This window comes from Phocoena phocoena, chromosome 1 (assembly GCF_963924675.1).
Source record: "Phocoena phocoena chromosome 1, mPhoPho1.1, whole genome shotgun sequence".
In the NCBI taxonomy this organism is placed as follows: Eukaryota; Metazoa; Chordata; class Mammalia; order Artiodactyla; family Phocoenidae; genus Phocoena; species Phocoena phocoena.
The window spans coordinates 35,989,981-36,013,378 of NC_089219.1; the positions used below are offsets into that span (position 1 = coordinate 35,989,981).

The following is a 23,398-nucleotide window of genomic DNA, read 5'->3' on the forward strand; positions in this document are numbered from 1 at the left end:
CTTTCTCTAGTTGCGGCGAATGGGGCTACTCTTTGTTGCATTGCGTGGGCTTCTCACTGCGGTGGCTTCTCTTGCTGTGGGTCATGGGCTCTAGGCGTGCGGGCTCAGTAGTTGTGGCTCATGGGCTCTAGAGCGCAGGCTCAGCAGTTGTGGCGCACGGGCTTAGTTGCTCCACAGCATGTGGGATCTTCCCGGACCAGGGCTCGAACCCGTGTCCCCTGCACTGACAGGTGGATTCTTAACCACTGCACCACCAGGGAAGCCCTCAAACATTTTCTTGATAAAGATTTGTTGAATGACTAGATTCCCACTGGGCTCTGCTTACCAGATAATCAAGCTCCCTCCTCCCCAGTCTCTCGCTGTTCCACAAGCTCAGATCAAGTTTCTCCTCCTCAGGGAAGCCTTCATCCACCTTCTCAGGCCTCAGCGGCTATAGCCAATGCCAGCTTCCTCCACTGAACACAGAGTACAGAGGTCTTTTCCCTTTTGATTTTTTTTTTTTTTCCCTGCTGGGAAAGCTGGAAAATGTTAATAAAAGGTGAGGTGGAGGGGTAAGGGGTAGAGACTGCTGGGGTCTGCGGCCAACCAGATCTGTGGCTGATCTCTGCTACCCTAGCTGTGTGCCCAGGGACAAGATAAGCTCAACTTTCCCCAACTTCAGTTTCCTCATCTGAAAATGGTGAATGAAAATACCCACCACAGAGTTGTTGACAGAATTGGACCTAAGGGGGACTTCCCTGATGGCACAGTGGTTAACAATCTGCCTGCCAATGTAGGGGACACGGGTTCGATCCCTGGTCTGGGAAGATCCCACATGCCATGGAGCAGCTAAGCCAGTGCGCCACAACTACTGAGCCTGAGCCTGCAAGCCACTACTGAGGCCGCGTGCCACAACTACTGAAGCCCGCGCACCTAGAGCCAGTGCTCCTCAACAAGAGAAGCCACTGCAATGAGAAGCTCGCGCACCGCAATGAAGAGGGCCCCCCGTCCCTCCCCCCGCCCACCGCTCACTGCAACTAGAGAAAGCCTGGGCACAGCAACGAAGACCCAACGCAGCCAAAAAATACATATAAATAAATAAATTTTAAAAAAAGAATTTGGACCTAAGGTATGTAAAGTACTGTTCCTAGCACTTAAATGTGAGCCATTCTTATTTTAATTACTCATAAAGAGACGTTGCTCCCAAGAACCCGATGAAATTCTCCAAGCACTGTCCATGGTATGTGGTTTCCCAGTTGCTCACTGGGTGGGCCCGAGAGCCATCGTTTTTATTCCTAAGGCGCGCCAAGCCCCCTTTCTTCTCAGGGTAGTGCGGACGCCTTCCCAGACGGCCCCTTTCCTGGGCCCCTGGTCGTGCCGCCAGCGAAGCACCGTAGTAACCTCTGCCCCCCCAGCACCCCTCCCCCCGCCCCACCAACACGTACCTTATCCTTCTGCCTGGGTTCCCAGCTCCACCCACCGGCCCCTTGAGTCACGTCCTCCTAGGAAGCTGCCCCGCAGCGCCTCCCGCCGGTCGGACCTGGAGTGCCTGTTGGCCGCAGTAGGCCTGCGGCTGGCGGGGCTCGGCGGGGCTCGGCGGGTCCCGAACCCACGTGCTCCCCGCCTCCGCCGCAAGGCGCCGCCCTCCCGCTGGGCGCAATCCGGACTACATTTCCCAGGGTGCACAGCGGCGGGGGCCTTGGCTCGGCGGGGGCTTCGAGCGGCGCGCCGCTCCGCCGCCTGCTCGGGACCACGCAGGCTGGCGGGAGGACAGGCAGGAACGAAGACCCGGAGAGAGTTTCCGCGCAGTTCCGCCGGACCGTGCTCGGCTCTGCCGTGCCGAGTCGGGCCAGGGCAGGCGCGGGTTGGGGGGTACGGCCTCTGAGTCTGCGGTGCCGGGGACAGGCGCTCGGGGCATCCCGCCCCTCTCTGAGGTCCCCGCCCCGTCCCGGCCGGGCCAGCTTGCCTGTCAGTCTGTGGGGCGGAGGCAGCGACGGTAGAGGGGCCGGAGCCGGGCACGGAGAAGAGCGCGGGCCAGGCCGAGCGGTGGGGACCTGCCCCGTAACTCCACGGACTCTTCGCCCCAGACTTGCGAAGCTGTACCCCCTGCGCTTCGTTGGACGCCTCCGTAACCCGCGAAGGGCTCTCTTCCCCCGTAGCCTCCCACCCCCGTGACCTCTTCCTAGGACCCGAGAGCTCACTCAGAAGAGGGTGTTGTGGGTACGGGCCATCGACCCTGTGACCCCTCACGGGCCGGGGCCTTGGTTTCCCTCAGGCCTCCCTCCCCTATGACTCCCTCCTCATAGCTTCTGGGGACAGAGCCCTGACCTACCACCAGGACCCCTGCCTGCGAACTCCTCACTGACGGCTTCCTCCTAGGAGTCCCCCTCAGTGGGTCTCCTCCTAAGAGCATCCCTTTTGGCCTCTGGCAAGCCCCCCCGCCAACCGAGGTGGGGAGGCCTCGGCAGCCATGCTCTCCCTGGGCCCCCTGTCACCCCACCATCCCCTGGGCACCGAAGCCGGAGTCTAGCAGGGGGCCAGCAGCCAAGAGGCTGGGGCAGGTGACAGGTCACGGTCCACCTCCCTGCTGGGGAGAGAGCAAAGATGGAGCGGCGGGAGGAGCAGCCGGGGGCTGCAGGGGCTGGAGCAGCACCAGCCTTGGACTTCACTGTGGAGAACGTGGAGAAGGTATGAGGGCCTTGGGGTGGGCACTCCAGTGACAGAGCAGAAGTTCTGGGGACTGACACTAATGCCAGAGCCCAGGCTTGGGCTGGGTGCCCGTTGGGATGGTGCCTCCAGAGCACCTGGCATTTGCTGTCTCTCTGGGCAGGCAGGACAGCAATGTAATGGTGTCTTAATAGGCTATTTTGGGCTTTCCTTAGACATGGGTCCTCTGTGGATATTCTAGGGTCTTGGGGTGGTCCTTCCAGGGTGCTGACGGTTTAGACCTCCAGCCAGACTGGCTATTCTCCAGCTCCATGGGAATGGCATGAGCAGTGCAGTAAGAAACCAAGGACTCGGGAGACCTGCAGTTCAGTCTCCAGAAACCATAGTGATATTGAGCCATCCTGGACCTGTTTTGTTGAGCCAGGGGCTCAGAAAATAATCTGGAACTAAAACAATCTGGGTTATGTTTTCACTCTTCCTTGGAGAAGGGTCCTTCCTTTATTGGATGGAGGCCAGACCACTTCTGGGCAGGCAGGAGTAGGATTGGCCCCCTTTGTTTTGTGCTGGGTCCAAGGAGCCTGGTCCTGCTGGCAGCTTCAGAGTTCTTCCCTACTCACCTGCCCACATGGCTTCCTGCCATGGCACTCCCAGTTTCCCCCACTGCCCAGTCCATCTTTTTCGAACTGCTTCTCTGTTTCTTTTCTGGGTTCTGCCCCCAGAGGCCTGGAATGCGGAAATGCATTTTCCCTGGGATGAATGGGGAGATGGGGCTCCCTTGCTGGAAAGCAGAGAATGGTTGCAGATACTCGTTTGTTATTCTTGAGCCCCGTTTACCATACCCAATAGTGAGGATGTGTCTCTCTGCTTCTGTTCTCTGCCTGCCTCAGCATCCCTGAGGGTCCAAACAAGGGACAGTGGCCATAACTGGCTGTCAGGGATACAGACAGGGCTAAGTCTACTTGGATGGAGCCTGCTTAGGGGGTGAGAGTCCTAGCCTCACTCTTCCACCCCCTGGGGCCGGGCAGTGTTGGCATGGTGGCGTACTGTTCCATGTGCTACCAGGGAGATAAACCACTGTTTTCTTACTGTGTGAAGTCCTTATGGAATTGGGACCCTGGGATTTGGCTAGTTGAAAGCTCCAGGCTAGGCGTTTGCCAGGGCTGCAGGCCAAGACTTCTCTGGACCAGCTTTTTGGACCCTCTCGTGTGCTCTCTGAGGAGTGTTCTCACCCTCCTCTCCAGTTTGTCTCTGCCCTAGGGCTGCCTGGCAAAGCCTTAGTCCTGCTCAGATTTCACAATGGCTTTGGTGCCAGCATCTGGAGTGACCTAGGGATGATCCTGGGGGAGCTAAATGGAGCTGTTGGAGTAGACGAGAGCAGCTGTGCCTGGGAGGGTTGGGGGGCCCCTCAGTCTGTTTCATACTCTTCTCAGGTTTAGCTTCTTCCCTGTGGAGCCATTCCTTCCACCTGGGCCTTGCCCTTTACTTCAGGTGCTTCCCCTCTGGGGAACTCAGCCTCCTCTTTTGCTGCTCTCCTGTGGAAGTTCATTTTCTGAACCCATAATGTTTTGCTATAAGGAGAAGAAATTATGGTAGAGTATGGGCAAAGTTCAGGCACTCAAGATATCAGCAGGACTCCAGGCCCAGGAAACACTGCAGAGCCCTGAGCTCTCCCTTCCCGCTCAGCCCCCCAGTCAGAAAGAGAGAGCAGTCTTGCAGGACCAGGTCCTGCCCTCTGTTCTGGGCTCTGGCAGGTTCCAGAGTAGCCAGCACCTGCTCAGTCCTGTGCTGTTCTGCAGGCGCTGCACCAGCTCTACTACGACCCCAACATTGAGAACAAGAACCTGGCTCAGAAGTGGCTGATGCAGGCCCAGGTCTCCCCACAGGCCTGGCACTTCAGCTGGCAGCTCCTGCAGCCCAACAAGGTGCCTGAGATCCAGTACTTTGGGGCCAGTGCCCTGCACATCAAGATCTCTCGCTACTGGAGCGACATCCCCACTGACCAGTATGAGAGTCTAAAGGCACAGCTCTTCACGCAGATCACCCGCTTTGCCAGTGGCTCCAAGATTGTGCTGACTCGGCTGTGCGTGGCGCTGGCCTCGCTGGCTCTCAGCATGATGCCTGATGCCTGGCCCTGTGCTGTGGCAGATATGGTGCGGCTCTTCCAGGCTGAGGACTCCCCAGTGGACGGCCAGGGCCGCTGCCTGGCCCTGCTAGAGCTGCTGACAGTGCTGCCCGAGGAGTTCCAGACCAGCCGCCTGCCCCAGTATCGCAAAAGCCTGGTGCGGGCCAGCCTGGCAGTGGAGTGCGGGGCTGTCTTCCCGCTGCTGGAGCAGCTGCTGCAGCAGCCCAGCTCACCCAGCTGTGTGCGTCAGAAGGTGCTCAAGTGCTTTTCCAGCTGGGTGCAGCTGGAGGTGCCCCTGCAGGACTGTGAGGCGCTCATTCAGGCTGCCTTCGCTGCTCTGCAGGACTCAGAGCTCTTCGACAGCAGCGTGGAGGCCATCGTCAATGCCATCTCACAGCCTGATGCCCAGAGGTGAGCCGGTCCCCACCTTCCGGAGATGGACAGTCTGCTTGGCCAGCCACGCATCCATCCATCCATTTGTTCAGTAAACACGAATTGAGTGCCTACTGCATGCTTGGTTCTATGCTAGAAATAGGTCCAATGCTGGAACCAAACAAGACATGGTCCCTGTCCTTATGGTTCAGAGAGGGAGACAGGCATCAGACAACTAACTATGTAATGAATTATTCCATGAAAATATTTGACTCTCCCTTCCCTTTCTCTCAATCATGCAGTCACAAAGTTCTGGTGTTCTGCTTCTGACTATATTGTGTCTCTGTTTTTTCCATTTCCACTACCACCACCCTGGTGTAAGCTGTCCTCACCTCTCTCCCCAGAATACTGAGGGGCTTCCTCACCAGTCCCCTGGTTTTCACACTTATACCCTTCATTGCCCACCCAGCACCCAGAGCAGTCCTTTAAAAATGAGGATCTAATCTTTCCTTTCTGCTCAGAAATCTCCAGTGGGTCCTCACTGCTCTTAGGAGAGAGTTCAGAATCCTCAACGTGACTCACAGGGGCGCTGCACAGCATGGCGTCCCCAGCCTTGTCTCGTCCCGTGCTCCCGCTTTCTTCACTCGCACACAATCTCTTCAGTTCTGTGAGTGTCCCAGGCTCCCTCTAGCCTCTGAACCATCACATGTACTTGTCACATCACTGCTGCCTCAGCTGAAACTTCGCTTCCTTAAGGAAGTCCTCATGATTTTTAAGACGCAGTTTGGTCTCTATTATTTTATCTTAGAGCTCCCAGTGTGTTTCCTTCTTAGCCCATAACACAGTTTCATTATAAATTAATGTACGTCTCCCCATTAGTCTCTCAGCATTGTGAGGACAGTCACTCTGTCGTTTTATTTTGTCACACTGCCTGGCAGCACTTGGTAGCATTCATTATTTTTTGAACGGATGAAAAGTAGGAGTTGCCTGAGTGGTGAGGGGTGGGGGTGGGGTAGGGAGAGGTTGGAAGGGGAGGGAGTGTTCCAGGCTTCGGGAGCTACAGCAGGTGCAGAGGCCTGTGGTGGGCAGCACCACCATACATTACACTCACCGAAAAAAGGTGAGTGTAATGAGATGCTTCTCCAGCAAGTGTTGCTTGAGCGTCTGTTTATGTGTGGGGCCCTGGGCTGAGCACAGGGAGCCTAAAGATGGGTTGATTTCTGCAAGATAGGAGCTCACAATCTAGTAGACACTTGGGTGGGCAAGTAGAGCCTATGTGATGAACGCTCTAATGGAGGGAGCGGGTGGCTGTCAGAACCCAGAGGAGGCATTTAACCCAGTCTGAGGGTTATTAAGGGCTTCCCAGAGAAGGTGACAATAGAGCTGTGCTTTGAAGGCTGTGTAACAGTTAGCCAGATGGAGGTGATAGATATGGGGAGGACCTTCCAGACAGATGGAAGAGCCCAAGCAAGGGAAGGGTGTGAGAGAGCCTGGTGAGTAGGTGTGATTAGACAACAGAGTGTAAGGGCCAGTGGTAGGAGATCCAGGCCCAGATCATGCAAGACCTTGTTGGCCAGGCTTAAGATTTTGGTCTTCATCCTGAGGATGATGTAAATCTATTAAAGGATTGTAAACAGAGAAAATGGCATGATGGCATTTTTGGTATAAGTTGGATTGGCCAGGGCAAGACTGGAGGCCTGACACTTAACATTTCAGAGAAGATGCTTTGGGAATGCTTGGCAGAACCAGAGGGCAGGATACCACTGAAAGAGATGGCCTGGGGAAGTGGTTGATAGTTCTAGCCTTGGCATTAGTCATGTCTGAGTTTGAATCCCAGAGGGTTCACCTCCTAGATCTGAGACCTTGGGCAAACCACTTTTAAGCCTCAGTTTCTATCATCAGTAAAATGGGTGTGATCATATTACAGAGTTTAAGTAGGATAATGTGCCCAGGGCCTGCACCTGGTATTCTGTGGAGAATATTTTGGTATGAGGATTAAATAAGAGAATGTCTGTGAAAGGTTTAGCATGGTTCCTGGATACTCCATAAACGGCAGTGACTAGTATTTGGTATCATTATTGCATTGGCAGTTAGTACGAGCCCTTTCCCATGGCTTCTCTGGTTTTCCAACTTCAGGTGGGTACCAAGTCCCAGGTCAAGGCCTTTCTTGGCTGGCTGGGCTCAGACAGCTGGTGGCTGAGTGGAATTGGCAGGGCCAGTGCGTGGGTGATGTGGGGTGTCCTTGGATACACCCAGGTTTACCCGGCTAGCCAGTGTCTCGAGGGCTTTGGTAGGTAATTGATGCCTCTTCTCCTCTGAACGAATGAGCGAGCAAGGAGCCAGTGAGGGAACCTATAGCCTCCTGAGCGCCCATTGGCTGCAGCCCCCTTGGTTGCTTAGCAACTCTCCCCATTTCTCAACTCTGCTTCCAGAGCTCTAATTGCAGGTCTGGGCTGAGCTCTGTGTGAGTGGCAGTCAAGGAGTCCCCAGCAGCCCTGCCCCGGCAGCTCGAGCTGACCAACAGGAGCCAGGCCTTTTGAACCCAGGCTCAGCCATGGTGCTTAAAGACATCCGCTCTATCTTCCTCCCCCACACCTAGAAGCCTCAAGGCCTCAGGCCCGTGTCTGCTCACAGGTCTCAGGCACAGGTGCCCAGGTGGTAGGAAATCTATGCAAGAGTTTCCCCCATGGGTGGGCTGCATCCAGTCTGGAGTCAGTGTTGGGCCTTGCTCTGTCTAGTCTATTTCCTAGCTTTGGCTTGAGAAAATCACCTTCAGTGGCTTTGACTTCTGGGTCATCCAGCCACTACCTCCCCAGGTGTCCTGACATCAGCTCCCCTGGGCTGAGCCTGCACTCAAGTTACCATTTTCCCACCCCTCCACAGCTGCTGCTGCTTGCCTGGCTCTCTCTCCTTTGAAAAAAAATTTTTTTTTTCCTGAGATTTGTTTTTAATCCTGGGAAAGCTTTTCACTGGGGGCTGGGGAAGGGAAAGAAGGTAAATTAGACAGGCTCTTGGGGGCTCCCATCAGTTAGAACTTGAGATATGGGCTGAGATCTCCATAGATCCTTTGGGGAAATTCAGGTTGGGCCTTGAAACAGAAGCAGATCTATAGCTGTGTAAGGAGCTGTCTTAGCCTGGAATCTGTCTCTAATTTGTTCTGTGACCTTGAGTAATACTCTGAGCTCTACTGGGCTCTACTCTTTTATTTATCCTATTATGAGGTATAGATGAGACAAATTCAGAGCTTTCATTGAGTACCTACCGTGTACATGAATTTTGAAGGTGTGAGGGAACCTTGGAATACAGTGGGGATGCTGTGAGGGTAGGGCACTACCTCCTGCCCCCATCTCAGCTACTGGGGAGTTTGCGGGCCATGGCCTTGGCCCTGCCCCTACTCATTGTGCCAGAGTCTGGTCTGAAGGTGCCCATTGTCTTGTGGTGCAGCCTGTGTCAGGGCCATGAGACTGAAGCTATCCCCACTGTCTCCAGGCAGCACCCTCTGGAGCTGTCTCTGGGCTGTGGGTACCCTGGTAGGGACATCTTGTCCCACCAGAACCAGGATGTGGAGAAAGCCAACATCCTGGACTGGTTGCCTCTTGTCCTTCTCATCCTCCACCTAAGGTTATGGGGCTACCTCCGAGCAACCTGCTTGGGGCAAGTCCAGATAGAGCTCCTTCTGGACCCTCAGCAACCCCTCCCCTCCGTAGATTGCTATGGTGACTCTGTGATTGACAGCAGAGGGACCCCCCTGAGAGTATCACTTCTCTGCTTAATCTCATCTCCACAAAGCAGGTTTCTGGGAATGGAGCTAGCCTTCTCTCAGCCTTCTTTGTATACTCTGCTTCCTCTGCTGCTTCTTTAGGCATCATTGTGCTCTTTTCTCTCATTCAACACTTTCTTCTTGGGCAATTCTCATGTGCTCCCATTGCTGTTTGCTGATGTTTCCAAAATCTATGTCTCTTGCTCAAACCTCTCCATCGGGCTTCAACTCTCTGGACACTTCTACCTGCCTAGCTCACCAGGTACCTCTGATTCAACATGCCTAACACTGAACTTACCACCTTCTGGCCTCCCATTAAATTTATTACTGTCCCCCTCTACCCGCTCCTCCAGGTCTCAGTAAATACCTCCACCAAGGAGAGTTGTTCCTGACTCTTCCCCATCCTCATATCCCTGTTTTGCCTCTAAGCTCCCTCTGAGTTCATCATCTACTTCTCTCCCTTCCTTATTGCCACCAGAGTCCTTAGGAGTTAGGATTTGGTGGTAGGGGGTGGAGTGGAAGGTGGAGGTTGATGCTCTTAGGATTGTTGCTGCCTTCTAAAGTCTTTAACGGGACTCCTAGCCTGTGTTACGTCTTCTGTCTCCCACCCTCGTTCAGTCTTCCCTGACACTGAGTGTATTAGTTTCCTAGAGTTGCCATAATAAAGTGCCACATACTGGCACACACAACAGAAATTTATTGTCTCACAGTTGTGGAGGCTAGAGGTCTGAAATCAAGGTGTCAGCTCCGTCTGAAACCTGTGGGAGAATCCTTCCTTGCCACCTCCTAGCTTCTGGTGCTTTGCTGGCAATCTTTGGTGTTCCACTCGGCTTGCAGCTGCATAATTCCAGCCTCTGCCTTTATCATCATATGTCATTCTCCCTGTACGTCTCTGTCTTCACATGAATGTCTTTTAAGAACACCAGTCATATTGTATTAGGGCCACCCCCTACTCTGTGTTCTAATCTACAATGACCCTATTTCCAAATCAGGTCACATTCTGAGGTACTGGAGGTTAGGGCTTTAACACATCTTTCTGGGGGGGACACAGTTCAATCCATAACAGTCTGTTCTCTGGTCCCCCCAAATTTATGTCCTTCCCGCATGCAAAATGCATTCACCTCATCCCAACATCCCCAATAGTCTTAACCCATGTCAGCATCAACTCTGAGTCTAACTGGAGGACACAAGTCCACCCATAACACTTACCTTCTCGTACTTCCTTCCCAGAATTCTTCTGGAAGTCTCTGACCTAAGGTTCTTCTCAAATTGGTCAGCATCAAACCTGCTGTGTAGGCCCTGACCTCTTTTTCACTTTGGGTTTGATGTGGGAAGGAAGGGGGGCTTTGATGGATGACAGGGAAATTGTGCCTTTCTCTTAAAGCTGGTGGGGGATGGGCAGACAGCTATGATGGGTCTCCTCACCTTATGCCTCCAGGTATGTGAACACACTCCTGAAACTCATCCCACTGGTACTGGGACTGCAGGATCAACTGCGACAGGCAGTGCAGAATGGGGACATGGAGACCTCCCACGGCATCTGTCGCATTGCTGTGGCCCTGGGCGAGAACCACTCCCGGTGAGGAGAGGGGCAGCTGGGGGTGGGATAGTAGGGCCCTCTAAGAAGTGGGGGAGGCGGAATGACCTCCCTATGTCTCCTCCCTCCCAGGGCCTTGCTGGACCAAGTGGAGCACTGGCAGAGCTTTCTGGCCCTTGTCAACATGATCATGTTCTGCACGGGCATCCCTGGCCACTTCCCTGTCAATGAGACCACCAGCTCCCTGACCCTCACCTTCTGGTACACGCTGCAGGTGTGTCATGTGACCTTCAGTAGGACTGGGCCATGATGGAAGAAGGTGGATCAGGGGCTTCTCTGGCTAACTCTCCTCCCTGGTTCTCTCAGGATGACATTCTGTCCTTTGAGGCAGAGAAGCAGGCTGTGTACCAGCAGGTATACCGGCCGGTCTACTTCCAGCTGGTAGATGTGCTTCTGCACAAGGCCCAGTTCCCTTCTGATGAAGAATATGGATTCTGGTCCTCAGATGAGAAGGAGCAGTTCCGAATTTACAGGTGATGGTAGCAGGCCAATCCTAGCTCTAAAGGGAGTCCTGAAATAATGAAGGCAATGAGGGGAGGGGCCCAAGGCCAGGCTCCCTGAATCCTGGGCCTCCTTTCTCTATCGGCACTTTGGCAGGGCTCTGAGGGAACTGGGGTGGGCTCCTGGGCTTGGGGGAAGCAGCCAGGCGGTGTATAAGACCTTTATCTGCTTCTCAGGGTGGACATCTCAGATACACTCATGTATGTCTATGAGATGCTGGGGGCCGAGCTGCTCAGCAACCTCTATGACAAGCTGGGCCGTTTGCTTACCAGCTCAGAGGAGCCCTACTCCTGGCAGGTACCTCCCCCGCCTGATTCCCGCAGCCCTCCCAGACCTGTCGCACCCTCCTGAGCCAAGCCAGTGGCATCCTCTTTTCCCAGCACACAGAGGCCCTGCTCTATGGCTTCCAGTCCATCGCGGAGACCATCGATGTCAACTATTCTGATGTGGTGCCCGGGCTCATTGGCCTCATCCCACGGATCAGCATCAGCAATGTGCAGCTGGCGGACACTGTCATGTTCACCATTGGTGAGACCTGGCACACACCCATGAGCACATTCCCAGAGCCAAGGCACACATCCCCAGCCACAGCCAGCCTGCTGGGTCCTATCCAAAGTGGGAGACGTACATGCCCACACACACAATCAGAACTGCAGCCAACTGACTGTCCTGGCATGTCTAGGGGTCCTTTTCTACAGTGCACTGAGCTGCAGTTCAGTGAGGCTAGTTCACTGTCACTGAAATAGCAGCACTGGGCCTCTACTGCATAACTCCTTCCTGCTTCTCAGGTGTAAGGCTCATGTTTGAGCATGTGCGTGCGTGTTTGCCCATTCAGTCCTCTGAATGAGCAGCGCTCCATACAGGGGCTGCAACTCCACCCTGCCGGGAGCTCTGCCTGCCTCACAGGGACATAGTACACAGCCAGCCTGGCCTGCCTCAGATGTCTTGCCTTCTCCCTTCTTTCCCCAGGAGCTCTGTCTGAATGGCTGGCTGACCACCCCGTCATGATCAACAGCGTTCTACCGTTAGTACTGCATGCCCTAGGCAATCCCGAGCTCTCTATCTCTTCTGTGTCCACCCTCAAGAAGATCTGCCGAGAATGCAAGTATGACCTGCCGCCCTATGCTGCCAACATCGTGGCTGTCTCCCAGGTACGCGGGGGCCCTGGGTGTGTAGCTGGGCCTCAGGGCACACTCTGCCCTGTGCTGACACCATATTCCTTCTTTTTTTCCCCAGGATGTGCTGATGAAACAGATCCATAAGGTGAGTCCAGAAGTTTCTAAGGGGCTCCTTGGGGTATTGTGGGGAGCTGTAGAAATCCCATCTTCTGCCTTTGCGCCTTATTCTCTGTTCTCAGAACCTTCCCCAAGAGGTTCATTCTTCCCACCCACAACCAGGTGTGTCTGGGACTGACCCTCGATGTTCTGCCCCACAGACGAGCCAGTGCATGTGGCTGATGCAGGCACTGGGCTTCCTGCTGTCGGCCCTGCAAGTGGAGGAGATCCTTAAAAACCTGCACTCGCTCATCTCACCGTATATCCAGCAGCTGGAGAAGCTGGCAGAGGAGATAGTGAGTGAGCTGGTGTGCACGCGCGCGCGTGTGCGTGTGCATGCATGTGTGAGTGTGTGCGTGTGTGTGGCTGGGGAGCAGCAGTGGGACTATGGGACTTCCCTTCGTGTTGGCTGTGACTGCTGAGGGGTGGGGCTTGAGCTGGCAGTCAGGGCTGGGAGACCCAGAGCTTGGTTCCCTTCTCCCTGTAGCCTAATCCCTCCAACAAGCTGGCCATTGTCCACATCTTGGGGCTTCTCTCCAACCTCTTCACCACGCTGGACGTCAGTCATCATGAAGATGATCATGAAGGCTCTGAGCTCCGGAAGCTGCCAGTGCCGCAGGGACCCAACCCTGTGGGTGATGTTGTCATTGCTATTGCCCCCCCCAACCCTGTGGTAATGTCATAGTCACCCCTGAACTCTACGGGTAATATTGTCATTGTGTCCCTGGCCCCATGGGGCATGATGCATTTGGTCCTCTGACCCTGTGAATGACCCTACCATTGCCCCTTACTCTGTAGGGAGTGATGTCATTGTCTCAGTCCTGTGGGTGATGTTGTCTTTGTCCTCCCCACCTGGAGTGGTGGTATAGTGTTTCCTTCTCCCCATGGGGGACACCGACATTATCCTACAACCCCAAAGTGATGTAATTTTGGACCCCTGTTTAACTTCCAACTCTGTGAGGCCTTCTACTTCAGCATTCGCTGTCCCCTACGGGCACTCCACATGTAATAGTTCTTGCCTTTGAATTGCTCCTAGTCTAGAAGAAATACATGTAAACAGATTGTCACAGAGCAGTGTGATAAGTACTGCAGTAGGCTCGGGCACAAAAGGGATTAGGATGACCACTTACAAGCTGTTTGGTCTGGGGCAAGCCTCAGCTTCCCATTCAAAACTATGAACATCAAGATATCTGGTGCTAAAAAAAAAAAAAAAGATATCTGGTGCTCATCTCATAGAACTGTGCTGAACAGCCGGGGTGGTCTTGATTGAAAGTACTTTGCATACCATAAAGCTCTGTACAGATGTGAGGGACTGCCTTGGTCATTGTTCCAAGTATCCCCTCCAGGGTTTCTCCTGGAGAAAAGGAAGCCACAGTATCCTGGTCTCTGTACTCAACTCCCCACCCCAGTTTCAGTTACCCTTTTGGCTCTAGACCAAACCGAGGCCACTGTCGTCCCACAGAGCCCCTTCTCCTATGGTAGTCATCATCCTGCCTTCCCTCACCTCCCAGGACCTCAGGCTGCTCTCTGCTCCACCATAAGTTGCCCGTATCTGCGCATCCTCTGGGGCTCTCTACCCTAAGCCTATCTGGGTGAGACAGCATCTCTGCTTCTTCAGGGGCTAGCCCATAAGCGTTTGGCACTAAAATACTTTTACTGAGCAGAAGTAGATAAGGAGTGACTTTTTTAAAAGGTTATCTTTTGAAGCACTTGTAATATGCCTGCTTTGCAGTTTGAGGCTTTCTCTAAGGTGATCCCCAGAATTCAGAGTATCCTCTTTCATTCATGGGGATTCAGCAAAGCATTCCTGCCCCCAGGGTCCCTTGCACTGAGTCCTCAATGGGCAGTCTGGGGCAATAGATTCGAACTCCTGGCCTACTTCCAGCTACTGAGTAGTCCTTCTTGGGTGGGTGAGAGAGGTAGTGGGGGCACCTCACTTCTTCCTTTGTCTTCAGGTGGTGGTGGTACTGCAGCAGGTCTTCCAGCTTATCCAGAAGGTGCTGAGCAAATGGCTGAATGATGCCCAGGTGGTGGAGGTGAGTCCTGACCCTTGCCATCCTGACTTTGCTCAGAGGTGGAGCAGAAAGAAGGTGTTGCCGCCCCACCTCGGCTTGAGATGACCTGGAGGAAGTAAAGGAGATGAATCCTGCCCCATAGACACAGGGATTCTCTGGGGAAGACATTCAGAGCTTCCCAGCATCACAAGAAGTGCTCGACCCCAGGACTGTGATGCTGGGGCTGAGTGACAGGGACCCATTTTAGCGTCAGACACCTGGTTTTGTTCTGTTCATTTCAGAAGTTTCTCACCACTGTTGCTCCCTGAAAGGCAATGGTAAGGATGTAAGTAGCAAGAGTTAAGTTACAAATTTCCATCCTCAGCCCCTCTGAGAAGGGCCTTTTAGCTTCCTGCCTTCCAGGGTGAGGGTCAGACTTGCCTACTTTCCTTGGTTCGCAGAGCCAGGCAGGGCTTGTAGGTAAGGGCCCATTTTTAGGTCTCCTCTGTGCAGGGCCTCAGTTCTGCTCCAGCCAATGGTGACCTGCTGACCAGGGCCCCTTTGCTTTCTTCCCAGGCGGTGTGCGCTATCTTCGAGAAGTCAGTTAAGACGCTGCTGGACGACTTTGCCCCCATGGTGCCACAGCTGTGTGAGATGCTGGGTCGGATGTACAGCACCATCCCTCAGGCCTCCGCTCTTGACCTCACTCGACAGGTGGGCCTTCTGGTGGATGCAGCAGTGTTTGGGATGTCATCCCAGGCAGAGATCTGATGCAGGGGTTGGGCGGGTGGGTAGAGTGGGGTGGATGGCTTCTCTGGCAGGGGTTCTCACCTGCATCCCAGGGATGTTGGCCTGTCCTGGTGGGCCAGGGCCTCAGCTGACTGGCATTCCCTGCTTTGTTGTAGCTGGTCCACATCTTTGCTCATGAGCCTGCCCACTTTCCCCCAATCGAGGCCCTCTTCCTGCTCGTCACCTCCGTCACACTCACCCTCTTCCAGCAAGGTAGGTCCTGACCAGGGTCTCCGCTGCTGCCGCCACTGCCACTGCCTCTGCTTCCCCAACTGGGGAGCCAAAGCTGCCCACTCTGTTCTCCTCTCTCCCCTGAGTTGCACCTGGGACTTGATGGGAAACTAACGGGATCAAGCACAGCACAATTGTCACCTTACAGATAGTGGACAAGAGAGTGAATGATGTCTTCTACTGGCCTGCTGGACTCAGGGCCAGTCTGAATGTGGGGGAAGATGGGGCTGGAAGCTCTGAGGGACTTGGGGCACCAGGCTGACTCCATTTCCTTTGGGATAGAATGAAAAGCGGAGAGAGTGTGGCTTCGAAGTCAGATAGACCTAGATTCTAAGCTCATCACCACCAACTAGTTGTGTGACCTTGGGCAAGTCACTTACCTTTTCAGAGCCTTCATTCCCATATCTGTGAAATGGAGATTTTCAGATACTCGATAGGACTGTTACAGGTATTAAAGTAGCATCTTTTGGGCCCCTGGCTTGGGGTTTTTGCACACGATGTACTCAGTGATTGCTGGTTCCTTTCCCTACATTGAGACTTATTCCTTTCTAGGCCAAAATCCTTTGGCTGTGGTCCCGGTGCCCCATTCACTGCGGCCCTCTGCCTGAGAGAAGTTGGGAGCAGGGGGCTCCAGGCTTCCCCTGCTGCCTAACCCAGGCTTCTCACTCAGAAAGGAAACAGTGTTGTTCCTCCAGCCTCCTGAGTTTTGCCTGGATTTGTGGTCACAGGTTTGAGGCTCACCAGGAGTCTCAGCTGGAGCTAGAGCACTCTCTGCTTCTGTCCTCAGTGTCTGGTCCCATGATGCTGGCCTCTGCTCTGGTGGGCCATGGGGTAGTTTCCAAAGTGGGGAGAAACCTGAGCCAGAAACCCAGATGTGGTCATCCTCAGCGCCACCTCTCCCCCTCCTCATATCCAGCTGGGGACAGGTCGTGGTGGTCTTTCAGCCTGCCCACTTCTCCCCACCCTCTACGGCCACTGCTCCAGTGTATGGTGCCATCTGGATCAGCTCAGCAATCTTCTAACTGGTTTCCCTGACATCTGCCCTTCTCCAATTCATTCTGCACCATGCAGCTGTAATATTTTTTATAAGACACAAATCTGAGCATTTTCCCTCCCCGGCTTAAAGCCCTTCTGTTGCTCCCCATCACTGTGGGGTCATCGTCCCACTGCCCTCCACATGATATAGCTCCTGCCTACTTCTCAACGTCCATTCCTGAATGGCTCCAGCAGTTCAGCCATCCTAATTTTTCCTCTCTGTGTCCCGTTTGATCCCTATGCCTTGCTCCTCTGCCTGGATTGCCCTATGCCCTTTACTGGGTGAGCTCTCGCCCCTCCCTGCCTTACCCACGCATCAGTCCTCGGAAGCTCCTCTGAAGCAGAGCTGGGTGCTTCTGACCTTGTGCCAAAACTGCATCGGGCATGCACTGCTGATACAGCACTGATCGCACTCAGTAAGCAGCTCCCATGTCTGTCTCTCTCCCTGGACTAAGCCCCTCAAGGGTAGGCTTGGCTCTCTTCCCTCTGCGTCCGTCAGAACAAGGCCAGCATAGAGTAGGCACCAGACGCTGTTGAAGAAAGGAGGACGAGGGCTCCTTGCCCTTGGAGCCTTTCTTCCTCACTGTCCGGCCCACCTCTAGCAGGGTGGCTGCTGAACGCCAGACCTGCCGTCTGCAGGGCGACCCAGGCATGGGGCACACCGGGCTTCGTTTTCCAAGACTTGAGTAACTTGGGGCGCAGATGTGGAAGGGACGTGCTTTATCAGTGGCTCCTCACAGCCCGACGGAAGCAGGGGAGAGATTATTATCAACTTGACAGTCGGGGAAACCGAGCGTCTGTGGCTTGCGCAAGATCACACAGCTGCTTAGTGGTGTCTCAGGCAGGGGTTCCCGCAGCACCTCCTCCTGAGAGCGGAGCGGCGGGCAGGACCTCCAGGCGCACGCCTTGTCCGTGCCGCAGGTGTCCTCAGAACTGGAAGCAGAGTAGTGTCCAACATCCTGTCTGTTGGGCTTGTTGGTTGTCTTACAGGACAGGATGGTCCCCTCACCTGCTATGCTGTCCCAGCCTTGCCGTACTTTCCTCGGGCTCTGCCCTCCCACCACACCGTGGGGTGACTGGTTTCCCTCTTTCCTCGTGCGTCCAGATGGTGGGAGCTGGTGGCCAGCCCTGAGCCTGGCTCTCTGCTGGGTCTGTGTCCACGTGGAGGGGCTTTGTGGGTGGGGTTCCCTCCCCTCGGCCTTGCAGTGGCTTGCCTGGCCATCCCCACAGCATATGGGGCACTGCAGTACCCAAGAAGGAGTCTTCTGGTTTCAGAGAACCCAACAGATTCCTTTCTTTGGCTAAGCCAAGAGCCCTAAGGCTGTGGAAGGGAGGGGGTGCCTGCTCAGACCATGATACACAGCCCTTTCCAGGGCCTTCAGCCAGGCCTCCAAAGGCAGTACCAAGGACCGACCTCCCACCAGCCCTGCCCTCCTCTTTGATGGCTAGTGATGGGGAGGTATGTGCTAGGAAGCAGTGTAGGGCCACTGCAGCGTGCCAGAGGCCACAGCAAGAGTCTGGGGGCTGTTTGTCCAGCTACACGGTGGCCAGCGTTGCTCGAGCATCGCAGGGTCACTTGGGGACTGACCTGAGGAGGAGCGGGGAGTAGGTGGAAGGCCCCTCGGGAGGGAGCTGGGGCAGACCGTCCTTCACTTTGCCGTCTCTTTCAGTTCATGGTTTTTGTATGTTTTGTTTCTTTATCTTGCTTCCTGCTGCTCATGTGCCCCCACGCTGTCTCCCTGCAGGCTCTCAGTCCCACATAACTATATGAGGTTGAGTTGCTGTTTGTATAATTTTTTCTTAAGTTCCATCTTTATTATATTTTAGGGCCCAGGGATCATCCTGATATTGTTGATTCATTTATGCAACTCCTGGCACAGGTGTGTTTTAGTTTTATTCATTCACGTTCTGTTCTCTCTCTTTCTCTTTCTCTTATGTTGAAATTCAATTTAAGCCTATTTTTAGCTTTCTGTTGACAAATTTTTTTTTTCTGTTCAGTTGAATAGAGTTTCTTCATCTGTTTCCGTGGAAGTTGACAACCCAACATCCTCCTTTAGTGCCCCTTTGCCTCAACTAGCTCAGTCCTCCACAGAGACCAGGGAGAGGCTGATCCCAAAGGGAGGGAGCTGGGCTGGCCTGGCCGGTGGGGAAGGGAGGGGGTGGTAACTGTGCCCAGCAGCTCCTGTGGGGCTGGGGTGGCCGAGGAGTTCAGGGGCAGGACCGGAGTTGAAGGGCCTGGGGTTCATTGTCCCCGTGCTCCTGCCGGGAACTGCCTGCCTCAGTGCCCCCAGCCTGCTCTCGAGAGGTAGGCTGGGAGGAGCTCCGAGGGAGGGGCCGAGCTGAATGTGCTGCGGTGGAGCCCAGAGCTTGGCTGTCGCTGGGCTGTCAGACAGATCCTGCTGCTGCTGGGAGGTGGGGTGCTGGCTTCATTGTGAGATGCGTCTGGTGTGTAAGTGTGTCAGACCTTACTTGTATGTTTTGAGTTTGGTTTGGGAAGGGAGCAGAAATCACGTGGCTGCCGTAAGTAGTACGTGTATTGTGTTGAGTGTCGGGATAAACGTGTAGTTGAAGTGTGGGCCTGGGCATTGTTGCGTGTTGTGTGTTGTTGTGCGTTAGGCATTGATGGAGTTTGAATATTGATGCGTGTTGGAGGCGTGTGTGTTGGGCTGTGGGAGTGCGTGTTATGGAGGGTAGGTGTAAGTACGGTAGTGGTGTGTCTGTATTAGGGGTTGTATGTTTGAGAAGATATATGTGTCGGGCTGTGGGAATGTGGGGTTAGTATGATGGGGGGTTCCTTGTGTCAGAAAGTTCCTGTGAGTTGGGGGTTCCCGTGGGTTGTGGTAAATGATGTGTTTCTTTGCTTAATCACTGCACAAATATTTTTTGAGTGTTTAATACGTGCTTGGTAGTCTGCTAGGTGCTGAGAATACAATGGTGAGCAAAAGCAGCCACAGTTCTTACTCTCTTAGAACTTACAGTCTAGCGGAGGGGGCGCAGGAGGAGCAGGAATGGGCGGTGTGTCCTGGGCCTGGGTGGACGCGTGTGAGGGTATCCATGAGGGTGCATCTTTGGGGTGAGGGCGTTTGAGTGTGTGTTTGTGCCTGTGCGTGGGGAGAGTGCACGTGCTGGGAAACCGGGTGGAACGAGGGTGTGGGCGTGTGGACATGGTTTGGGGACGTGGGGGGGGTGGGATGTGAATATGTAGTGAGGGTGTGTAGCAAATGTGGGAGAGTGGTGTGTACAAGGGATGTGATAGAGGTGTGTGATAGAGGGTCAGTAGGGCGTTTCGAGTGAGGGTGCATGTGGGGCTGTGTGCACAAGAGTAAACGTGGGGGAGTGGAAGGTATGTGAGGACTGAAGGGTTAGGGGTCGATGTGGTACGCATTGGGGGGCTACTGGGGAACAGCAGTGCTTGATGACTGTGGGAGCTGTGCAGAGCATCTCCTGTGACCTGAGGATGTACCAGTCATGCCCTGGTACCACTTGGGGTGGGCTCTCGGCCCCTATACTCTGTCCACTCCCCCTGACATGGCAGCCCTGGCTCCTGGGCTGGGTATAGAGGAGAAGGGCCTGGACACAGGGTATCCTGGGTGAAAGGTGGGGCTGTGGCTCCCAGGCTCCTGCCCTGCTTTTCCTCTTCCTAAGCTGGAGAGTGTCTGAGGAATGCAGGCGGGACGTAGGAGGGGGGCTATTAGACTGGGCTCCATGTCCAGCTGCCATCTCTTCTTCCTGCTGCCCTGTTAACAAATCCAGGGGGCCTCAGCTGCCTCTGTGAATCAGAGTGAAGTCACTGCTGGCAACCTGGAGCCTGCAGGAGGTCTGGCCCTGATGGTGGGAGGTGGGGAGTGAGGTGTTTGATTAGGGGTGACTTGGGACCCAAACTTTTGCATTATGACTCCCAACCTCTCTCATATACCTGTGCGTTCATGTACACATACGTGTACGTAGCATCCCTTGGCTGCTCCCCTCCTGACCTACTGAGCTCTGGAGTGGTCTGGGTCCCCCAGAGACGGCTGGGTGGCTGGTGTTGACAGCCTCTACTTGCGGTGTGTGAGCTTGGGGTTGGGTGGCAGGTGAGTGGGGGGATGGTTCTTGGAGTTGGCTGGGCTGGGCTTACCAGCTCCACCTCCTGCAGGCTCTGAAGCGGAAGCCAGATTTGTTCCTGTGTGAACGATTGGATGTCAAAGCTGTGTTCCAGTGTGGTAAGTGGGGCCAGGTGGACAGGGCCTGGGGCCCCTTCGGGAGGATCCTTGACACCCGTCTGATCTGCCTCTGCCTCTCCCACAGCTGTGCTGGCCCTCAAGTTCCCCGAAGCACCTACTGTCAAGGCCTCCTGTGGCTTCTTTGTGAGTCCTGTGCTGACCCCTAACCCCCCACCACCCCTATGCCTAGCACACCCTGCCCAGGACTCTAGAGGGTAGGGGTGTGGTGTGCAGGTCTTGTCTCCAGGGGGACAGGAGAAAGAGCTGGGGCTGACGGGCCTCTCCATCCTCTGTAGACAGAGCTGCTGCCTCGGTGTGGGGAAGTAGAACCTGTGGGAAAGGTGGTACAGGAGGATGGCCGTATGCTGCTCATAGCAGTGCTGGAGGTGAGATGGAGCCAGGTGTGGGGGGGTTGATGGGGGTTGGGTGGCCCTCACTGTTGGGGCAGCTGCCTTCCTGGGGAGCTTGAGCCTTGGTTCCCTAAGCTCTTGTTTCTCTGTCAAGTCAGTGACTGGAAGTTGTTGGGGTTCTGTGAGGATCAGCTGGCTCTTGAAAAGCAGCGCTCACCTGTCATATGCACTTTGGCTGAGGAACTGTCCGGGAGTGGGTGGGTGTGGCTAGGCACCCTTGCTGCAGAAGGGGCAAGGCCCTGGTGTGCTGAGAACCCGTCTCCCTCAGGCCATTGGGGGCCAGGCCTCCCGCAGCCTCATGGACTGCTTTGCCGACATCCTATTTGCTCTGAACAAACACTGCTTCAGCCTCCTGAGCGTGTGGATCAAGGAGGCACTTCAGTCACCTGGTTTTCCCTCTGCCCGCCTCAGCCCTGAACAGAAGGACACCTTCAGCCAACAGATCCTTCGGTGAGCAGAGCTGGCAGGGCCTGGGCTCGGGTCAGGGGGCAGAGGAGGCGTGGTGGATAGTGCTAACTTGCTCTCCCTTCTCTTCTTCAGCGAGCGAGTAAACAAGAGGCGGGTGAAGGAGATGGTGAAGGAGTTCACACTGCTGTGCCGGGGGCTACATGGCACAGATTACACAGCTGACTACTGAGGGGCGCCCCCGTCCCACCCACACCTCCTCCTCACCCCTTCCTATCCCCAAAGAGTAAACTTGAACCTTCACTGCACTGCTGTGTCTGCTTCCTTTCCACTGCCACCACCACCTAACTGGGCGACCTCAGAAGACCTGGGGGAAGGATGGGAGGATGCTTGGACCCAGGCCTTGGTAGGGTGTGGTGGGGCCAACCTCTCGCTCCTGGGGTGGAAGGGGCACTGCTATAGCCAAGCCGCCTAGGCTGGAGCCATTCCAGATACTGCGGATGCCCTTGGGGTAGGTGGGGACTGCAGTAGTGTCAGCAACCCACCCCCCATTAAATTAGTCCCAACGTTTATGCATGCATACATTTACTTAATCAACAGTGCTGAGTACTAGGCCCCTAGTTCTGCCATGCCTTGTTCTGTCTGAACGAAAGCTGATCTAGTCCATAGCTACCATGCTAACTAAGCTGGGAGAATGGGACCAATGAGGAAGGCTGCATGAAGGAAGTTTCATTTCTGAAGGGAACGGGAGGCTTCCTAGGTAGAGGACTTGGGGCCTTGGGCTGGCAGTGAGGTGAGGCTGGGCTCATTTGGGAGGGAAGAAATGGAGAGTGGCTTTGAATTCCAGGGTGTGTTTCTTGTGTGGGGTTATTGAGGCACCCAGACTTGCACTTGGTTGAGAAGAGGTATAGAAAGCGGGGCTGAGTATGTGGGGGAGGAGATATGGTGGACCCCAGAGAAAGAGGAAGGCAGGCCCTAGTGTCTGCAAACCCATAGCTCCCCAACTCTATGGTACCTGACCAGCACGTGATGGTCAGGGTTTGGTCAGGACCAAGGATAGCTCCCGGCCTGCTGTTGCTCTCCTCCCTTAGCAGGGTTCCCTCCCTTTCTGTCTCAGCCATAGTTCCACCCTGGCTGCCTCTCAGGCACCCCAGCCATCTCCTCAGTAAGATCGCAAGAGCAGGATTGGGTTCTCCTGACTCCCAGCCCTGAGCCATGCGTCTCCTTGGAAGTGTTAGGAGAACTGGTTACTCCCACGATTGTCTCACTTTTTCTCCTGTTCTTTTCCCAACCTCTGCGCAAATTCTGTGTCCTCCATTCTTCATCCTCATTCAATCTCTTCCCACACCAGCCAGCATGAGCCCCCCTTTCATGTCATCCCCTGAGATCACTCTGTCCCCTTTCCCTTACCCCTCCTCCATCCCATTCTCACGTTACTCTTGATTTTTCACTTCTGGAGTATGTAGAGATGTTTCACATACTTTCTGTCCTTTTCTCCTACGACATAGCACCCAAGTGTCTTCCTCCCTGCTGCCATGATCAAATGTAGCATATATAAATAACCTGGGAGAATGAGGGGTCTAAGGAGCAGCTTCTGAAATCAGACCTGGGTACAGATGGTGCCACTGATTTGCTGTATCTTATTAGGCAGTTAGCCTCTTCGAGCCTCCGTTTCCTCATCTGCAAAATGCGACATCTCTTACTCCAAAGACTGAACTCTGTAGTACCTGGTGAACAATTAGTGCTCAGTGTTTGCTTGATTGAGACTGCCGTGAGGATAGTAGTGGATTCTTCCAGTACATGTGCTATGCAAAGGACTACTTTATGAAGTTTTATATCTAAATTAATTTGCCCCAGCAATCCTATTAGAAGTACTATTGTTACAAGCCCCATTCTGCAGATGAGGAAACAGCCATTAAAGACGTTGAGTAACTAAGAGCCTCAGTAATTAGTAAGGGGCAGAGCGCAATATTGAAACCCAGGCAGTTTGGTACCTAATTTAAAAATTATGCAATGCCTAATTCTCTATCACCTCCCAGCTGAGAGTGCAGGGGAAGTGC

At 54.4% G+C, this 23,398-nt stretch overlaps 1 protein-coding gene across 1 annotated transcript; it reads left to right on the plus strand.

Moving 5' to 3' along the window:
• Positions 1-1,982: 1,982 nt before the first annotated feature.
• Positions 1,983-21,646, plus strand: IPO13 (importin 13). Its single transcript, XM_065877016.1, has 20 exons — positions 1,983-2,667; positions 4,443-5,179; positions 10,339-10,479; positions 10,570-10,711; positions 10,804-10,970; positions 11,175-11,295; positions 11,379-11,526; positions 11,968-12,149; positions 12,235-12,261; positions 12,434-12,568; positions 12,760-12,903; positions 14,228-14,308; positions 14,843-14,980; positions 15,172-15,268; positions 18,149-18,201; positions 20,457-20,523; positions 20,609-20,667; positions 20,820-20,909; positions 21,202-21,383; positions 21,474-21,646. The coding sequence occupies exons 1-20, from the start codon at positions 2,584-2,586 to the stop codon at positions 21,568-21,570; spliced, it is 2,892 nt and encodes a 963-aa protein (XP_065733088.1). The 5' UTR covers positions 1,983-2,583; the 3' UTR covers positions 21,571-21,646.
• Positions 21,647-23,398: the final 1,752 nt, after the last annotated feature.

Bases quoted from the DNA above. Each gene is read 5' to 3' on its own strand.
- IPO13 (XM_065877016.1), top strand. From the start codon at position 2,584: ATGGAGCGGCGGGAGGAGCAGCCGGGGGCTGCAGGGGCTGGAGCAGCA. The intron at 14,309-14,842 runs GTGAGTCCTGAC...CTTTCTTCCCAG, and splicing joins ATGATGCCCAGGTGGTGGAG to GCGGTGTGCGCTATCTTCGA. The intron at 18,202-20,456 runs GTGTGTTTTAGT...CACCTCCTGCAG, and splicing joins TTATGCAACTCCTGGCACAG to GCTCTGAAGCGGAAGCCAGA.